This window comes from Solanum lycopersicum, chromosome 1, assembly GCF_036512215.1.
Source record: "Solanum lycopersicum chromosome 1, SLM_r2.1".
Classification (NCBI taxonomy): Eukaryota; Viridiplantae; Streptophyta; class Magnoliopsida; order Solanales; family Solanaceae; genus Solanum; species Solanum lycopersicum.
Genome location: NC_090800.1, coordinates 81,425,252 through 81,438,390, shown reverse-complemented (window position 1 = coordinate 81,438,390; position 13,139 = coordinate 81,425,252). Strand labels below are relative to the sequence as shown.

Below are 13,139 nucleotides of genomic sequence, written 5' to 3'. Positions count from 1 at the left end.
AACCACTAGTCATAAATGATGAGCCCTATAAACATTGCTGACCCTTTAAAGTTTTATCGGGCATAATAATAAATTCGGCCATAAAATGAGCTACGGTATACATAGAGGTATTTTTTGGGTAATAAAAAATGAAAATTTGATCTCGAATGCTCACAAAAATAGGACCTCCTACATAAGGATATATACAGAGGATCTTTTGTATAACAAAAGAAAAGAAAATAATAGACAAAACAAAGCAGCTCTTCATCTCTAATCCACCAGCTATTCTATTGGGTCTAACCATTTTGCATTGCCCGTATGATCGTCATAAACAACAGAAGCAGGTCGCCTGACAAAGTCTACAGACCAATGTCCACACCTAAGTTATCAAAGGCAAATTTAATTTTGAGTTTCAAAAAAAAAAAAAAAGGAACGCATTTTGCACTTGAAAAAGAAACAAGTGCATTCTTCAGCCTACAAAATTAATAGAATTTCTATCAATTAATATCATAAGCATTCAACCCAAAAAGAATAGCAATATATCTTATCGAATAGTTTATATTTAAGCACTGAGCAATTAGCATCTTCGATATGGCTCTTCATATTCTGGTCCATGCGACTCCTAATATCTATGAAGTACCCTAGTAGTGCTCTATGCATATGGGACATCGTACCATAATTTTGGTCTCTTTACAGGACGGGTGCATTAAATCTTTATGAACTGTCTAAGCATATGGAATGTTCCCATGGTAGCACGACTATACCATGTCCATGAAAATTCTGCAACTCAGAAACTAACTGATGAAATGCTTTCGAAACCACCCCACCCAAAAAACAATGGCATCTCTGTCCCAACAGCAGGGAGGTGAAGAAAACTTTGATTACAAATGATTTCACCAGTCTGCGACTACTCTCTTGACCTTCAATCCCTTCTTCACATCAATAACATCTCCTTTATTTCCCAGTAATATGCAAATATTATTCACGTAAAGGCGGCACTAAGATGGTTACATGGAATGCACAACTTCTTCAGTCCACCAAATTTCCAGTCATCATCTCATTAAGGCAGTTGAGTTTCTAGAGACGTGCATTTCAAAATGTCAATCATTGGATAATTAGAAGCTTATACATAATAAGCCAATATCTATTAGTAAAAAGAAATATTTCATAGAAACCATATTTTGTAGATGCAGACTTACTTGGAAAGTTCCTCTAGAAACCTTCAACGGCCTGACCATTGATGACGGTAGCTCAAGGACAATCCTTTCATCATGTTCGCTAGGAACATAACCAGGGGCCACTGCTGAAGGACTCTGCACCACGTCATGGTGGTTAGTAACTGGAGTGTCTCCAGATTCCAAAGATGTCTGCAGTGGCTGCTCAGTAGTTCCAGACATTCTACTCTGAATGTCACCATGATGTTCTGTGTCATCTAACTTACTATCCAAGTTGGAACCATCTTCCTGTTCATAATCCTCGTGTTCTGGCTCAATGGAAATAGCTTCTGCTGCCAAAAGAGAGGCTTTTGATGGACTGATTGTTTGATCTTCCCCCTCTTTTAATCCGGTATGATCAGCATAATCTGCAGCAGAACCAAAATGATCTGACCCTCCATAGTTCCTTCTCAAACATTTCCGCATTCTTGCCGATGTTTCCATATTATCCAGCTTCCAGTAAACCTACTCATAAACAATAGTCATTTAACCTGAGTTGTAAAGCCCTTGATCAGACAAATAAAACAAAAGCAGCAAGTAACATACACGCTGAGGATTGTACAGACAATCACTAAATGGGCCAAAGAGACATTTGATCTCTAACAAGCTATGGATAAGTTTTCTCCATTGGCGTATTCCAGTATACAACCGATGCTGAGCAATTACATTCACTTGTGACCGCCTCTCAACCTATAACCACATAGACAAACAAGGAATCATACAATGAAATCAACAATGTCATTGAGACCAGTTTTATGGACCTATCAGAGAAAAAGACTAGTGGCAAGTGTATGAAGATGACCTCTGATCGCTGCATGTTTCTAGCTAAAGCTAAACTTCCAACAAGAACAGCAATGAATTTGTAAGACAGGGCATTAAAATCTTTCCCATAAACAGATTTAGTATCAACTGACTGCAAACATTCCATCCACGCTGTTCCCATGGCTTCAGAAACATTCCATCTCATCACGCGTCCCATGTCGCTTCTACTCCGTCGCTGTGCTGATGTAGCCATTGCCACTGCACTGAGACCTCTTCCTGATCCTATCTTTGCATTGCGTTCAAGGTCTCGTGCAGCAGCCAGTGCCGCTGCTTTTGCTGCCGCCTTGTCCTTGGGAATAGCTGGAGATTTGCTAGGTGCCTCTATAGGTTTCTGAAAACTTGAAAACGTATGAAGTCTAGCTGCTTTGCGCTCTAGCAATGAAGAATCCCGCTTTAGATGTGAGGTTGTTGCTGGTGCTGGAGCTTCCCCTCCAGCAGCGCCAGCAGCTAACATTGCCAGTGCCATAGCAGCAGGTGGAGATGCAAAAGCAGCAGCCCAGCTAGGGGATATCATAGACAGAGCAGCCTGAAAAAAAGAATATCTTAGTTCTTGGAGATTAACATATACAGAAGATTCTAGTAAGTTCTCAGAAGCAACTGACTAACAAAATGTAGCAGCACTAGTCCAATGCTTCAGTAGCTGAAGAAAGGAAGACTATACAAGCAAAAGCAGAATTACTCATTTGCAGCTTTGATAGGAAATGAAGTGCTAGATTGGAGTGTTAAAAGTGGTGAACCTGGTGCGATATGCAAACTCGACATTCAGAAGGCATTTGATCAACTCAGCTGGTCTTACCTAATTTCTATCCTAAAGAAGATGGGTTTTGGAGATAGGTGGATTAGATGGATCAAATTTAGTATTTCAACTGTGAAATACCCACTCATTGTTAACAGAGGACCAGTGGGCTTTCTCTGTCCTCAGAGAGGAATCAGACAAGGGGGTCCCCTCTCTCCCTTTTTGTTTATTATAGCAATGGAGGTTCTGAGCAAAATGATAGAAAAGGCCAGGCATGAGCAGTGGACTCAAGGTTTCAGTGTAGGTACCAGCCCGGGCCTCCGTCACAGTCTCACACCTACTATATGCTGATGATATACTCATTTTCTGTGAGGCTGACTCAACCCAAATGTTATACCTGAACCTTACCCTCTTCCTTTTTGAAGCTCTTTCAGGATTGCATATCAATGTGCTGAAAAGCATAATGAATCCAGTCAACAATGTCGTTAATATTGAAGAGCTGGCAAGAATCATGGTATTTATTTATTGAGACATTTCCAACCACCTATCTTGACCTACCTGGGTAGCGAATTCAAGAATGTTGTAATCTGGAATGAGATCATAGAGAAATTTGAAAAAAGATTGGCCTCCTGGCAGATGCAATATCTATCAATGGGAAGAAGACTAGTACTTATCAACAGTGTGCTTGATAGCATACCCACATATTACATGTCACTTTTCCCATCCCTGGCAAGATCCATAATCAACTGACAAGGTTAGGAGGGACTTCTTATGGGAAGGAAATGGCAATTCTCACAAACTTCATCCTATGAACTGGGACAAAGTCAAATGTTACCTTCTCAAAAAAGAAAAAGGGACGAAGTCAAACAACCAAAAAACAAGGGAGGTATGGGCATTAGAGACTTAGCTTATCACAACAAAAGCTAGTGGAGATTTAGTACAAACCACTTTAGTCTCTGGAAAGATGTTGCTGCTAAGCATGAAAGAAGGGATAAATGGAGCACAAAAACTTTCAATTCACCCCACAGGGTTGGCCCCTGGAAATACATTAGCAAGTCGTGGAGTGAATTTTCTATAGAGGTATGGTTCAAAGCAGGGGATGGCTCACATTAAATTCTGGTGTGACAGATGGCTAAGTAACACTCCACTCATGGAAGCCTACCCAAACCTGTTCCAAATTGCTCAAGACAAAAACTCGACAATTGCACAGATAGATGTGTCAACAACTGGAATGTAATGAACAGAAGAAATGTGCAGGATTGGGAGATGGGAAGTCGGCTTGAACTACTTGCTAGTGTGGAAAAATATAATATGAATGAGAATTGTGCTGACAGACCGGTATAGGGAAGAAACAACACCTTCACTGTAAAGATTGTTATCATCAAATATGCTGTCAGAACCAGATCACAGAACTTTGGCCCTGGAAACTTATTTGGAAGACCAAAATGCCTACCAAGATCATCTGTTTTTGTTGGATTGCACTCCAGGAAGCATGCTCAACACAAGATAATCTCAACAAAAGAGGCCTTGATCTGGATAATAATGCTATGTGTCAGAAAAGCACAGAAACAGTCAATCACCTGCTCCTTCACTGTGCAGCAGCCAAGGTACTATGGAATATGTTCTGCTGCATTTTAGCACTGGGTCATGCCACAATATGTGAAAGAAGCCTATGCAAGCTGGAATACATGGAGAGTTGACAAGTCCAAGAAAGTCTGGGTGATGATCCCTGGAGTTATTTTTTGGTGTTTATGAACTAAAAGGAACCGTAGATATTTTGATAGGATTTCAACTCCAAACCACTCTCTTAAAGCTAGATGTTTACTTATGCTGTTTAGTTGGGTTAATTTAACCGTTGTATTTAACACTGAACAATTTCTTGACTTTGTTAGTTCTCTAGTACTAGTTTGAAGATTGTAAAGGAGATAAAAACTTTTGTTTATGCTCTCTGTGATCCCTTTTGTCTATTCTGTAATTCTGCATCTGCTTGATGCTTCTTATGAAATACCTTACTTCATAAAAAAAATGTAGATATGGATGGTAACTGAAAGCCAACCACAAAGGCATAAGCTTGATGTGCCAGATTCTAATTAATTAACAGAAATACTTCAATAATAATGATAACTGTAAAGATCTTGTCACTTTATTCAAGATTTTTTTGACAAACTCCAACTCTCAAAAAAGGTTCAGACTTAAATCTACAACTGAAATTTCATCCCTATGTGAATGGAAGTTTAATATATCTACCTCAAGGGGCAAAGCATCTGCAGCCAATGATCGGTCATCAACAACAAAAGGATTTAAACCATCTGCAGTTGCCAGTTCATGAATTCCTGCCAAGAGGGGTCGCCACCTCCTTAAGGCTGCAATAAAAGGTGGTAAAATAACCTCTAGGTATTGCTTCCTTAGAGGAGTTCGATCCCTACCAACAGCATGCCAGACCTGCAACATATGGGTGACAGAAACATGAATCGAAATACAGAAAGCATCAGAAACATAATTTCCAGCTAAACTACAAGAACAAAGGAGTTCTATCTTAAACCTCCCTTTAATAGCTGACTGAGACAAGTAACTAGGTAGATATAATACTAACCTCAGAGAACATAACACAGGAGGCAACCAACACTCTCTGTCTTCTGGACTCAGAAATAGGCATGTTGAGAACTGGTGAAAGCACGCTGTCAACAAATATTGATTTATGAGAGGAAACGAATTGGCATAGACATAGATAGCAGAACAAATATTACAATTACTAATCGAGCATGTTGTGAAATTTTAGGCAAGTTACATGTTTATGGGTATAAATTTACACCAATATCAAGGAAGATATTTGCTACATTTTCTTTAAGACGAGTTATTGCAATTAACAAATCATCACATTGCTCTGATAGCATGTTAATATAAAAATTACTTCGGGAAAAAAATGAAATTTGTTAAAAAGTTAAAGAGTTAGAGTGTAGAGGTAAGTGTTGGTATGAAATTGGAATGTAAGATTGTACCACATGTCTATAAATAGGCATTACTTGCACAGTATAATCGACAAGTCTTTTTCTTTTCTTTTTTTTTTATTGCTTCAAGCGGTTTTAGCATCCGAAACTTTAATTGATCTCATTCTCACACTAGTAAGTCACCTTAAGGTTCACGTGTGATTCATGGTGTACCTTAACCAGAAGTCTTGTGAATAAGCAAAACCTAAAAAAAATAAAAAGAGACACAAAAACCAAAAGAAGAAAGAGGAAAATGAAGTAGCTCAAAAAAGGTCAGCATATTCATACCTCCATAACAATGAGGATCGCGGTTTCCTTGATGGTACACGAGCATTCACGTCTAAAATAGAAAGATTGCTAGTCTGTCTACGAAAACCCTCCGACGTCCCATCTTCTGTCTTTCCATGCCTCATTAGCATCTGATTTCCACCATCATCTTCTTCCCTTAATGAGACAAGCACCATCCGCAGCATGCAAAGGAAAGGCTGGTCACTGTCTAACAATTGATATAGTGCTGCCATGCCTCCCATTCCAGTACCTGATCCTCCTCCGATGCCTAGACCACCACCCAGTCCAGACTCATCTAACAACAGTGCTTCTAACATTGCAACCGACTTCTTTACTAAAGGAAGTTCAATCCAGTTTCCATCAGCATCTTTTTCCAATGCAGAATTCCAAGCTTCCCAACCACTGCCGCCACCACCAATATCCGAGGTGTTTGAGGGAAGGCCAACTCCATACCATAATCGGCTCCTGTATTTCCACCCCTCAGCTAAATCTAAGGTACAGCTACCATATGACACAAATGCGCAAGAAACAGATTCATAAGGTTCAGTAGCTGCTGCTGCAGCTAGCCGCTCCATCACAGTCGCAGATATCTGTCCGTTAGGATCAGCCATTGATGCAAGAACCTAGTTGAAACCAGCATCGGTAAACTAAGTTCAATGAACAAGAAACCAAGTAAAATATAGTAGACTTTTTACAAGCATTTCAATATGGTCTGTCCAATAAATCTGGCTACAAACGAAATAGAGAGCATTACATTACAAGCACATGTGAGAATTACACTTGCAGTCTTAACCCAGTTAGCAGAGAGATTGAAGATCTTCCAAAACAATTACATGTAGGTGTAGGTGTAGGTGTAGACGAAAATGCAGCAACCACAGAAGACAAGAGGATACAGAGAACAACTAGAGATGCAGACAAGACCTAGAAGTGGAACAAACTCCAACAGAACTGCCAGGAAAATATGCACATCACAGAGGATAGAAAAAGAAAAGATCTGCAGACTAATATGACCAAATAGTACTTTGAAGAAAAAAAAAAGAGGAACATATAATACTTGAAGAGGAGGAATTCCTAAACTCAAAACATAAGTCTATAAATACATACATCGAGTGACATTCTTCCAGAGCTATTGGATGATTTATGATCAGCTACAGTGTCAAGAGTGTCTCCACCAACTACACTTGCAGGCTGACTACCTGCATGCACAGCATTTGACAGAGGAGTAACAGAACCAGTAGGAACACGTGCAGTCCTGTAAAGTTTGCTCTGCAGTCTCAGATGGTCCTCAACAAGCATCAAAATCACAATGGCATTCTCTACCAAGGCGACAGAAAGTTGAGCCGCATTTTCTGCTCCCAGCTTGGCATCCTTAGCTGACAAGCCTTCAGCTGCCACACCAGCAGCAGCTGCGGCAATAACCTGAGTCTGCAGAAAAAGAAAAGCTGGATGTAGACATTGTTGTAGTTTCACAAATATTAATGTCTCGAGATGCAGAAGAATTCAGGATGCATTCTATCAGATTATAAGAATATAACAAAAACTTTAATTACAGCGAAGGGGCAAAAGATAAGTTTGCTATATTTGATAAGGAGCATAGTGACAACACGCTTACAGACAAGCAACCATATTCATGCTATATTCCTAATTTATACTCAAGTGTATAAAGAGCACAACATGCAAATCCTCTCGTTTCATACAGATTCTTCTTAGAATTTTTCTGTAGTTCTCTTTATTGCAAGGATAGCTAGTGGGTGCATCATTAATATTATTGCTTTGCCTTATCAAACAGAAAACTATTCTGAATTTAACAAAAATCATAACTGGCAGTGAGGCCCTAAAACAATGTTGATTTTGAAATTAAAATAATTCGAAAAGGATCAAGGTGACACCAATCTCAAGCTAACTCCAAAAGCAACGAATTTGGGGAAAACTACGACTTCAGTTACTCCATCCTAATTCATGTGATTATAAACTATAAAGAAATAAACCTTGGGTCTAACCCAATCCAAGAGCTAGCTCATGAGGAGAGAATTGTCCAACCATACAAGCAGAACAATTACCCCATCCATGGCAAATGTGGGACTTCTGACACGTCCACATGTCCAGGCTGGAATTTAGATAATACAACATGAGATCCCAACACCGAGTAAGCCAATTAATAGGATGGGTTTGGAGATACCATGATAAGAAATGGACCTTGTACCTAACTCAACCTCAAAAGTAAGTTCATGAAGTGAGGATTACCTAAGACCATATAAGGAGACCAATTATCCATCCATAAACAATGTGAGACTGCATGTGTAGCTTAAGAAAGAAACAAACAAACAACTGAGGGGCAGGTATCTCAAAGCATTATCAGAATGAGATAAAAAAATTCCCAGCTGGAGTGTGAGGGGGGTGAACGAGTTGGAGAAGAGGATCACCCTGAATCTCTTATTCAGAGGTTGAAAATTGATATTGTATGTTAACAGGAAATAAAAAATGAAGAATGGTCACCGGGTCTTGTTTGACAAATTTAGAGGAACAAGATGGTGCAACTGGGCTGAGCTTAAAGCCTCTGGTACAAGGAGGGCATCATAACAATATGGGACAAAAGACAGTGGAGTTGCTATACAACAGGGACTGTTTCCGCTCTCTTTTTTATTTGAAAGCTTAAAGGAAGATTTTAGGTGGGTCTTTTTAGGGTTTCATTTCTATGATTCACACTCTGCTTTGAAAGAGGAATTGTGAATGAGTTAGTTGAAGCAAAGGGGGGTGATTGGTGGTGACTTCAACATTTGCAGATTTAAAACTGAGAGACTGAACTGTGACGATAGATCAATGAAGGAATTCCCAGATTCAATTGAAGACCTCGGTCTAATTGATTTACCACTACATAGGGTTGTATACTCTTAGCGTGAGTTAGACCCAAGACCTAATGTAAAGAAATGGATATTGGGCCTTACTCAATCCCAAAAGCTAGCTCATACGGAGGAGGATTGTTCAAGTCTTATAAGGAGTTAAGGGATTTCATCGCTCACTGTTGTGGGATGATTCATCACACACACGCCCAAACCCTTTGTCTCGGACCGGAGCTTACACATTCATGGACCGGGAGTATATTCACAACTCCCATTGTCATGCACGGTCCGAGGGTCCCCACATCAAAACCAATAGGCCTGGTTCTGATACCATGTAAATAAATGGATCTTGGGCCTCACTCAACCCAAACAGGCAAGAGCTAACTTTTGGGGTTGATGTAGGCTCAAGAACCATTTCTTAACACGGTATCAGAGCCAGACCCGATCCGGTGTGGGGCCCAGGTTCCAGACAGTTGTAGAGGGGTGGAAATACCCCGGTCCATGAATGGAGATGCACCAGACTGGACAGTGGATCCCCGGATAAAGATTGTCCGGCCTGAGAGGGGGGGTGATGAATGGAAAGAATCCCACATTGGTGAGGGATGAGATCCCCGGACTCCTTATAAGGCTTGGGAAATCCTCCTCCTTTTTGAGCTAGCTTTTGGGATGTGAGTTAGGCCCAAAACCTAATTTGACCCAAAAAAGAAACACTGGAGCAGGTCATTCTGATATCATACTGAAGATAAAAGTCAATTAGAAGAAAAGGAAACAAAACAAAAGAATTATGAAGTCACATCTTCAGCTTTCATCATAGAGACCAGAGCTGAAGAACAAGGTTACCTGAACTTGCAATTCCCGTGCAGCAAAATCCAGCAAGCTTCCCAACAGCCTTCTTTTGAAAATGGGCAGTGACTCTTCACGTCTTGGGATGTAATGTAAGCAAAATTGAAAACTAATGAGAACCCCAAAATTGCCTTTGGATAGAAACATAAATGCTGTCTTTACAGACCACTTATCATACAAAGCACATGAAAAATTAAAATAGTGCTTCAGAGGAAAATAATCTCCAGACAGGTCATGTTACCTGATTTAATAGCAGCCTAAAAGCACTATCATAGACAGGACAAACACTCTGAAAAAAGTCCAAAAAAGTCTACACGTCCAAGTTGTCATCCTTAAGCAGTGTATCAAGGTCAGGAAGACCTAATGCTTTTTAGCTCATGTGAATTGAAGGAGACAATTGGTTAACAATGTTGTGATGGGATAAGCAGGGTAATGAGTCCAAAAGTACATATCCAATAATGGTGTTCAGCATAAAACTCATGAAACAAGTGGGTCTGAAAGTCGCCAGAAATATACAAAAGTGACTATTTTCCTCTCCCCTATGTTGCTGGTTTCAGCAAAGAGAGGAACTTTTAACCAAAATTCTGATATCATGTGAGAAATAAAGGCACGTGAAGACAATTGACTTATGCAAAGTCATTTTTATATCCAAGTACATAATCATGTTTTCCTGGTGTGGAAGACCAATACAAAGTATAACCATATACACCTTAACTATGTATATTAACTATCTATCATAATCTTGCAAGAGATGCAAAGCCAAAACCCAAAATTTCCACTCTACTTCATTTAAACTGATTGAAAATTGGAATAACCAGGGAAACTATTCATGAAAGTACATCTAATAACATACTCTAAATAATTCAATACAAAGCAAATTTATACAGAAAAAGGGGGAATGGTCTCACTCTAGTACTCTAATAGTAATATGTAGCACTTCAAAAGAAAAGACCTTTGCCGAGAGGAAAATCACTGCAGCAAAATCAAACACTGGGATCTATTCAACAAACTTGTAAACGCTAGTACCTGATTCTCAGATCTCCTGTGCTAGAACCACCCACCATGGAAAGCCATTCTGCACAATGAATTGTAGCTTCAATATCCTGTCCAAAAAAAGTTTATCAAATGAAAAGTTCAATGCAGATACAACATAGGAGAATGGCCAGTGCAGGGGACAAAACGAAGACCAAAATGCTTTAGAAATACACATATAAATTAGTCATAACTAGTTACTGACGCTTCCTCAATCCTATCAGGTCAATAAGCAAAAGATCTAAAACACCAAAGCAATCTAACACCCGAAAGTCTGAAACAAAAGGAAAATAAGACTGGGAGATGACTCATAACCAAAAATCAGAAGGAGAAATCGTCAAGTGATAAGTGATTTGAAAATAGCCAACTGCATTTGCTCATTATGGTATTGCAAATATAATGGTTCTTATACATCAATTTATGTGAGTGGAGAGCAGGTCATAGCTGACATTTGAGAGGGACTTAGTTGGTGAAAGCCAATAGAGAGTTTTGATCCTTGATATGATACAAAGTTACTGATTTCAAAAAAAAAACAATAGAGAGATAAATACTGAAAGTGTCAACAGAATTTTGTTGTTTAGGACAGAGAGCAGCAGAAGATTTTAAATTGCTGCTGTCAAAGAAGGGGAAGGATGAGCACTATGAGATTTCAGGCAAGAAAGGGGAATTGGTCGAAGAAGCCAACCAAGATCGTGAAATCCCTATGGAAGGTCCTTGAAAATCAGGTAGTAAAGTTTTGATGAACAGACGGTGATTCTTTTAAATTGTTCAAATTGAGGGGAGCTATATGCAGAGTGCTAACATTTTCAAGTTATGAGGAAACAGAAATTAATTAGAGAACAAGCACTGAGAAATTCATGAAAGAGGCTACAGTCTCACCTGCACAAGGAGGAGCTATAGAGAACACTCTAGAGTCCCGGACCACAAGGCTAGCTATCAAAAGGCTAGCTATGACTCAGAACATTCTGAAACCTGACTAGTGTCTCTCTCTTCCCACTTCCATTGGCAGATAAGATAAATCCAGAAGATATTGGATCCCTAACTTACACCAAGGTCTCCAGAAGAATGTGAGCCACCAATATCTGGTCTTGATGAAACAAGTAGCTTCTCTTTGGCCATATATCTATGTGTGAAGAATCCAGGACTGACATAATCATGCCAAGACTATCAACATATCCATTCAGCTCTCGTAATAAGATATCTTATTCATTCAATCATACTAATTAGTGCTAGCTCACCTCACAGATAGAATCATTCATGCTATTATTCTCCATCTTAAGGCATACACTCTGTTAGTTATCATCCTACTGGTGCTACACCTATGTTCTAAATGTTTTGATGTCACATGAAAAAATAAAATGGTTACCAAATTTTACCTGCCATCCATCCTTCTGGCGCATTGAGTGTTCTAACACAATTATAAGGAAGTTGTGTATGAGGTCTTCTATATCTCTCAAACTTCCTGGGTTAGCAGTCTTACTTGCTCCTGTCTGTCACAGAAAGATCAAAAAATTAAAGTCAGAATCTCTACATTTCTTTTAGCCTCTGTTGATGATGGAAAAAGCTCACTCTAACCACTACTTCACAGGGAAAAGAAGTATCAGAAGAGACATTTAGTAGTTCCACCTATGAGCGCCACTTTTAAGTTAACAAAGCCAAAAAAGCTGGATCAGTGACCACATAGGAAACTATTCCTGTATCAGTGACCACATAGGAAACTATTCCTGCATACATAATTACAGGTGCATAACCAATGCAAAGCGACAGGCAACATGCACAAAAAGTATCAAAGAAGTGAAAACATAACATAATCTTTTTGTATCACTCCTTACAGTGACTTCCAATAAGAAAGCAAAGTAATTTTTGTGAAACAGTAAAAAAATGCTACCTCATAGTTAGATATCAGGATCTCCAAAATCCACTCAGGCCACTCATCCATTTTGGTTAGATTGATTCTGTTTTCCGGGTGACTGCAAGCCATAATCAGAAGATCCTGAAACCAAACAGAAAATTGAAGTGAGAGAGAGACATGAAGAGAATGTTCAAAAAAAGATAATATATGAAGGCAATACATTGAGGTGAAGGTGTCATCAAAATAATTCCACCGACCACTCAACAAGCCAAAACATGAATGACAAAAATGTTGCAGGTCTGTAATATCTTACAAACTAAGACCTTCTCCCTCCTACATCAACTTCAACAAGAAAAAAAATGAATTTTCCTTATTCTTTGCTCTTGAGCAGGTTTAATTTTGTCTTCCCCTTCAACCAGGTACAAAAATGACAAACAAGAAAATGAAAAGCAGAAAATTAATCATGTTGATTTTGTTACGTTCTAGAAAATATTGGGGGCTACATATAAAGAAAACAATTTCTCTTGTCAAGCTAAACCTCACATG

The 13,139-nt window shown here is 39.1% G+C and overlaps 1 protein-coding gene across 1 annotated transcript in view; it reads right to left on the bottom strand.

Moving 5' to 3' along the window:
• LOC101244711 (BEACH domain-containing protein C2) overlaps nucleotides 1–13,139 on the bottom strand; it is a 37,292-nt gene that overhangs the window by 11,273 nt on the left and 12,880 nt on the right. The window contains exons 5-15 of the mRNA XM_010327812.4: nucleotides 12,630–12,734; nucleotides 12,118–12,231; nucleotides 10,736–10,812; nucleotides 9,707–9,788; nucleotides 7,131–7,451; nucleotides 6,027–6,649; nucleotides 5,345–5,429; nucleotides 4,999–5,193; nucleotides 1,996–2,541; nucleotides 1,740–1,883; nucleotides 1,179–1,658 (exon numbers count right to left, since the gene is read on the bottom strand). Of these exons, the coding sequence (XP_010326114.2) occupies nucleotides 1,179–1,658; nucleotides 1,740–1,883; nucleotides 1,996–2,541; nucleotides 4,999–5,193; nucleotides 5,345–5,429; nucleotides 6,027–6,649; nucleotides 7,131–7,451; nucleotides 9,707–9,788; nucleotides 10,736–10,812; nucleotides 12,118–12,231; nucleotides 12,630–12,734 (2,772 nt within the window). The remainder of the gene's footprint in view (nucleotides 1–1,178; nucleotides 1,659–1,739; nucleotides 1,884–1,995; nucleotides 2,542–4,998; nucleotides 5,194–5,344; nucleotides 5,430–6,026; nucleotides 6,650–7,130; nucleotides 7,452–9,706; nucleotides 9,789–10,735; nucleotides 10,813–12,117; nucleotides 12,232–12,629; nucleotides 12,735–13,139) is intronic.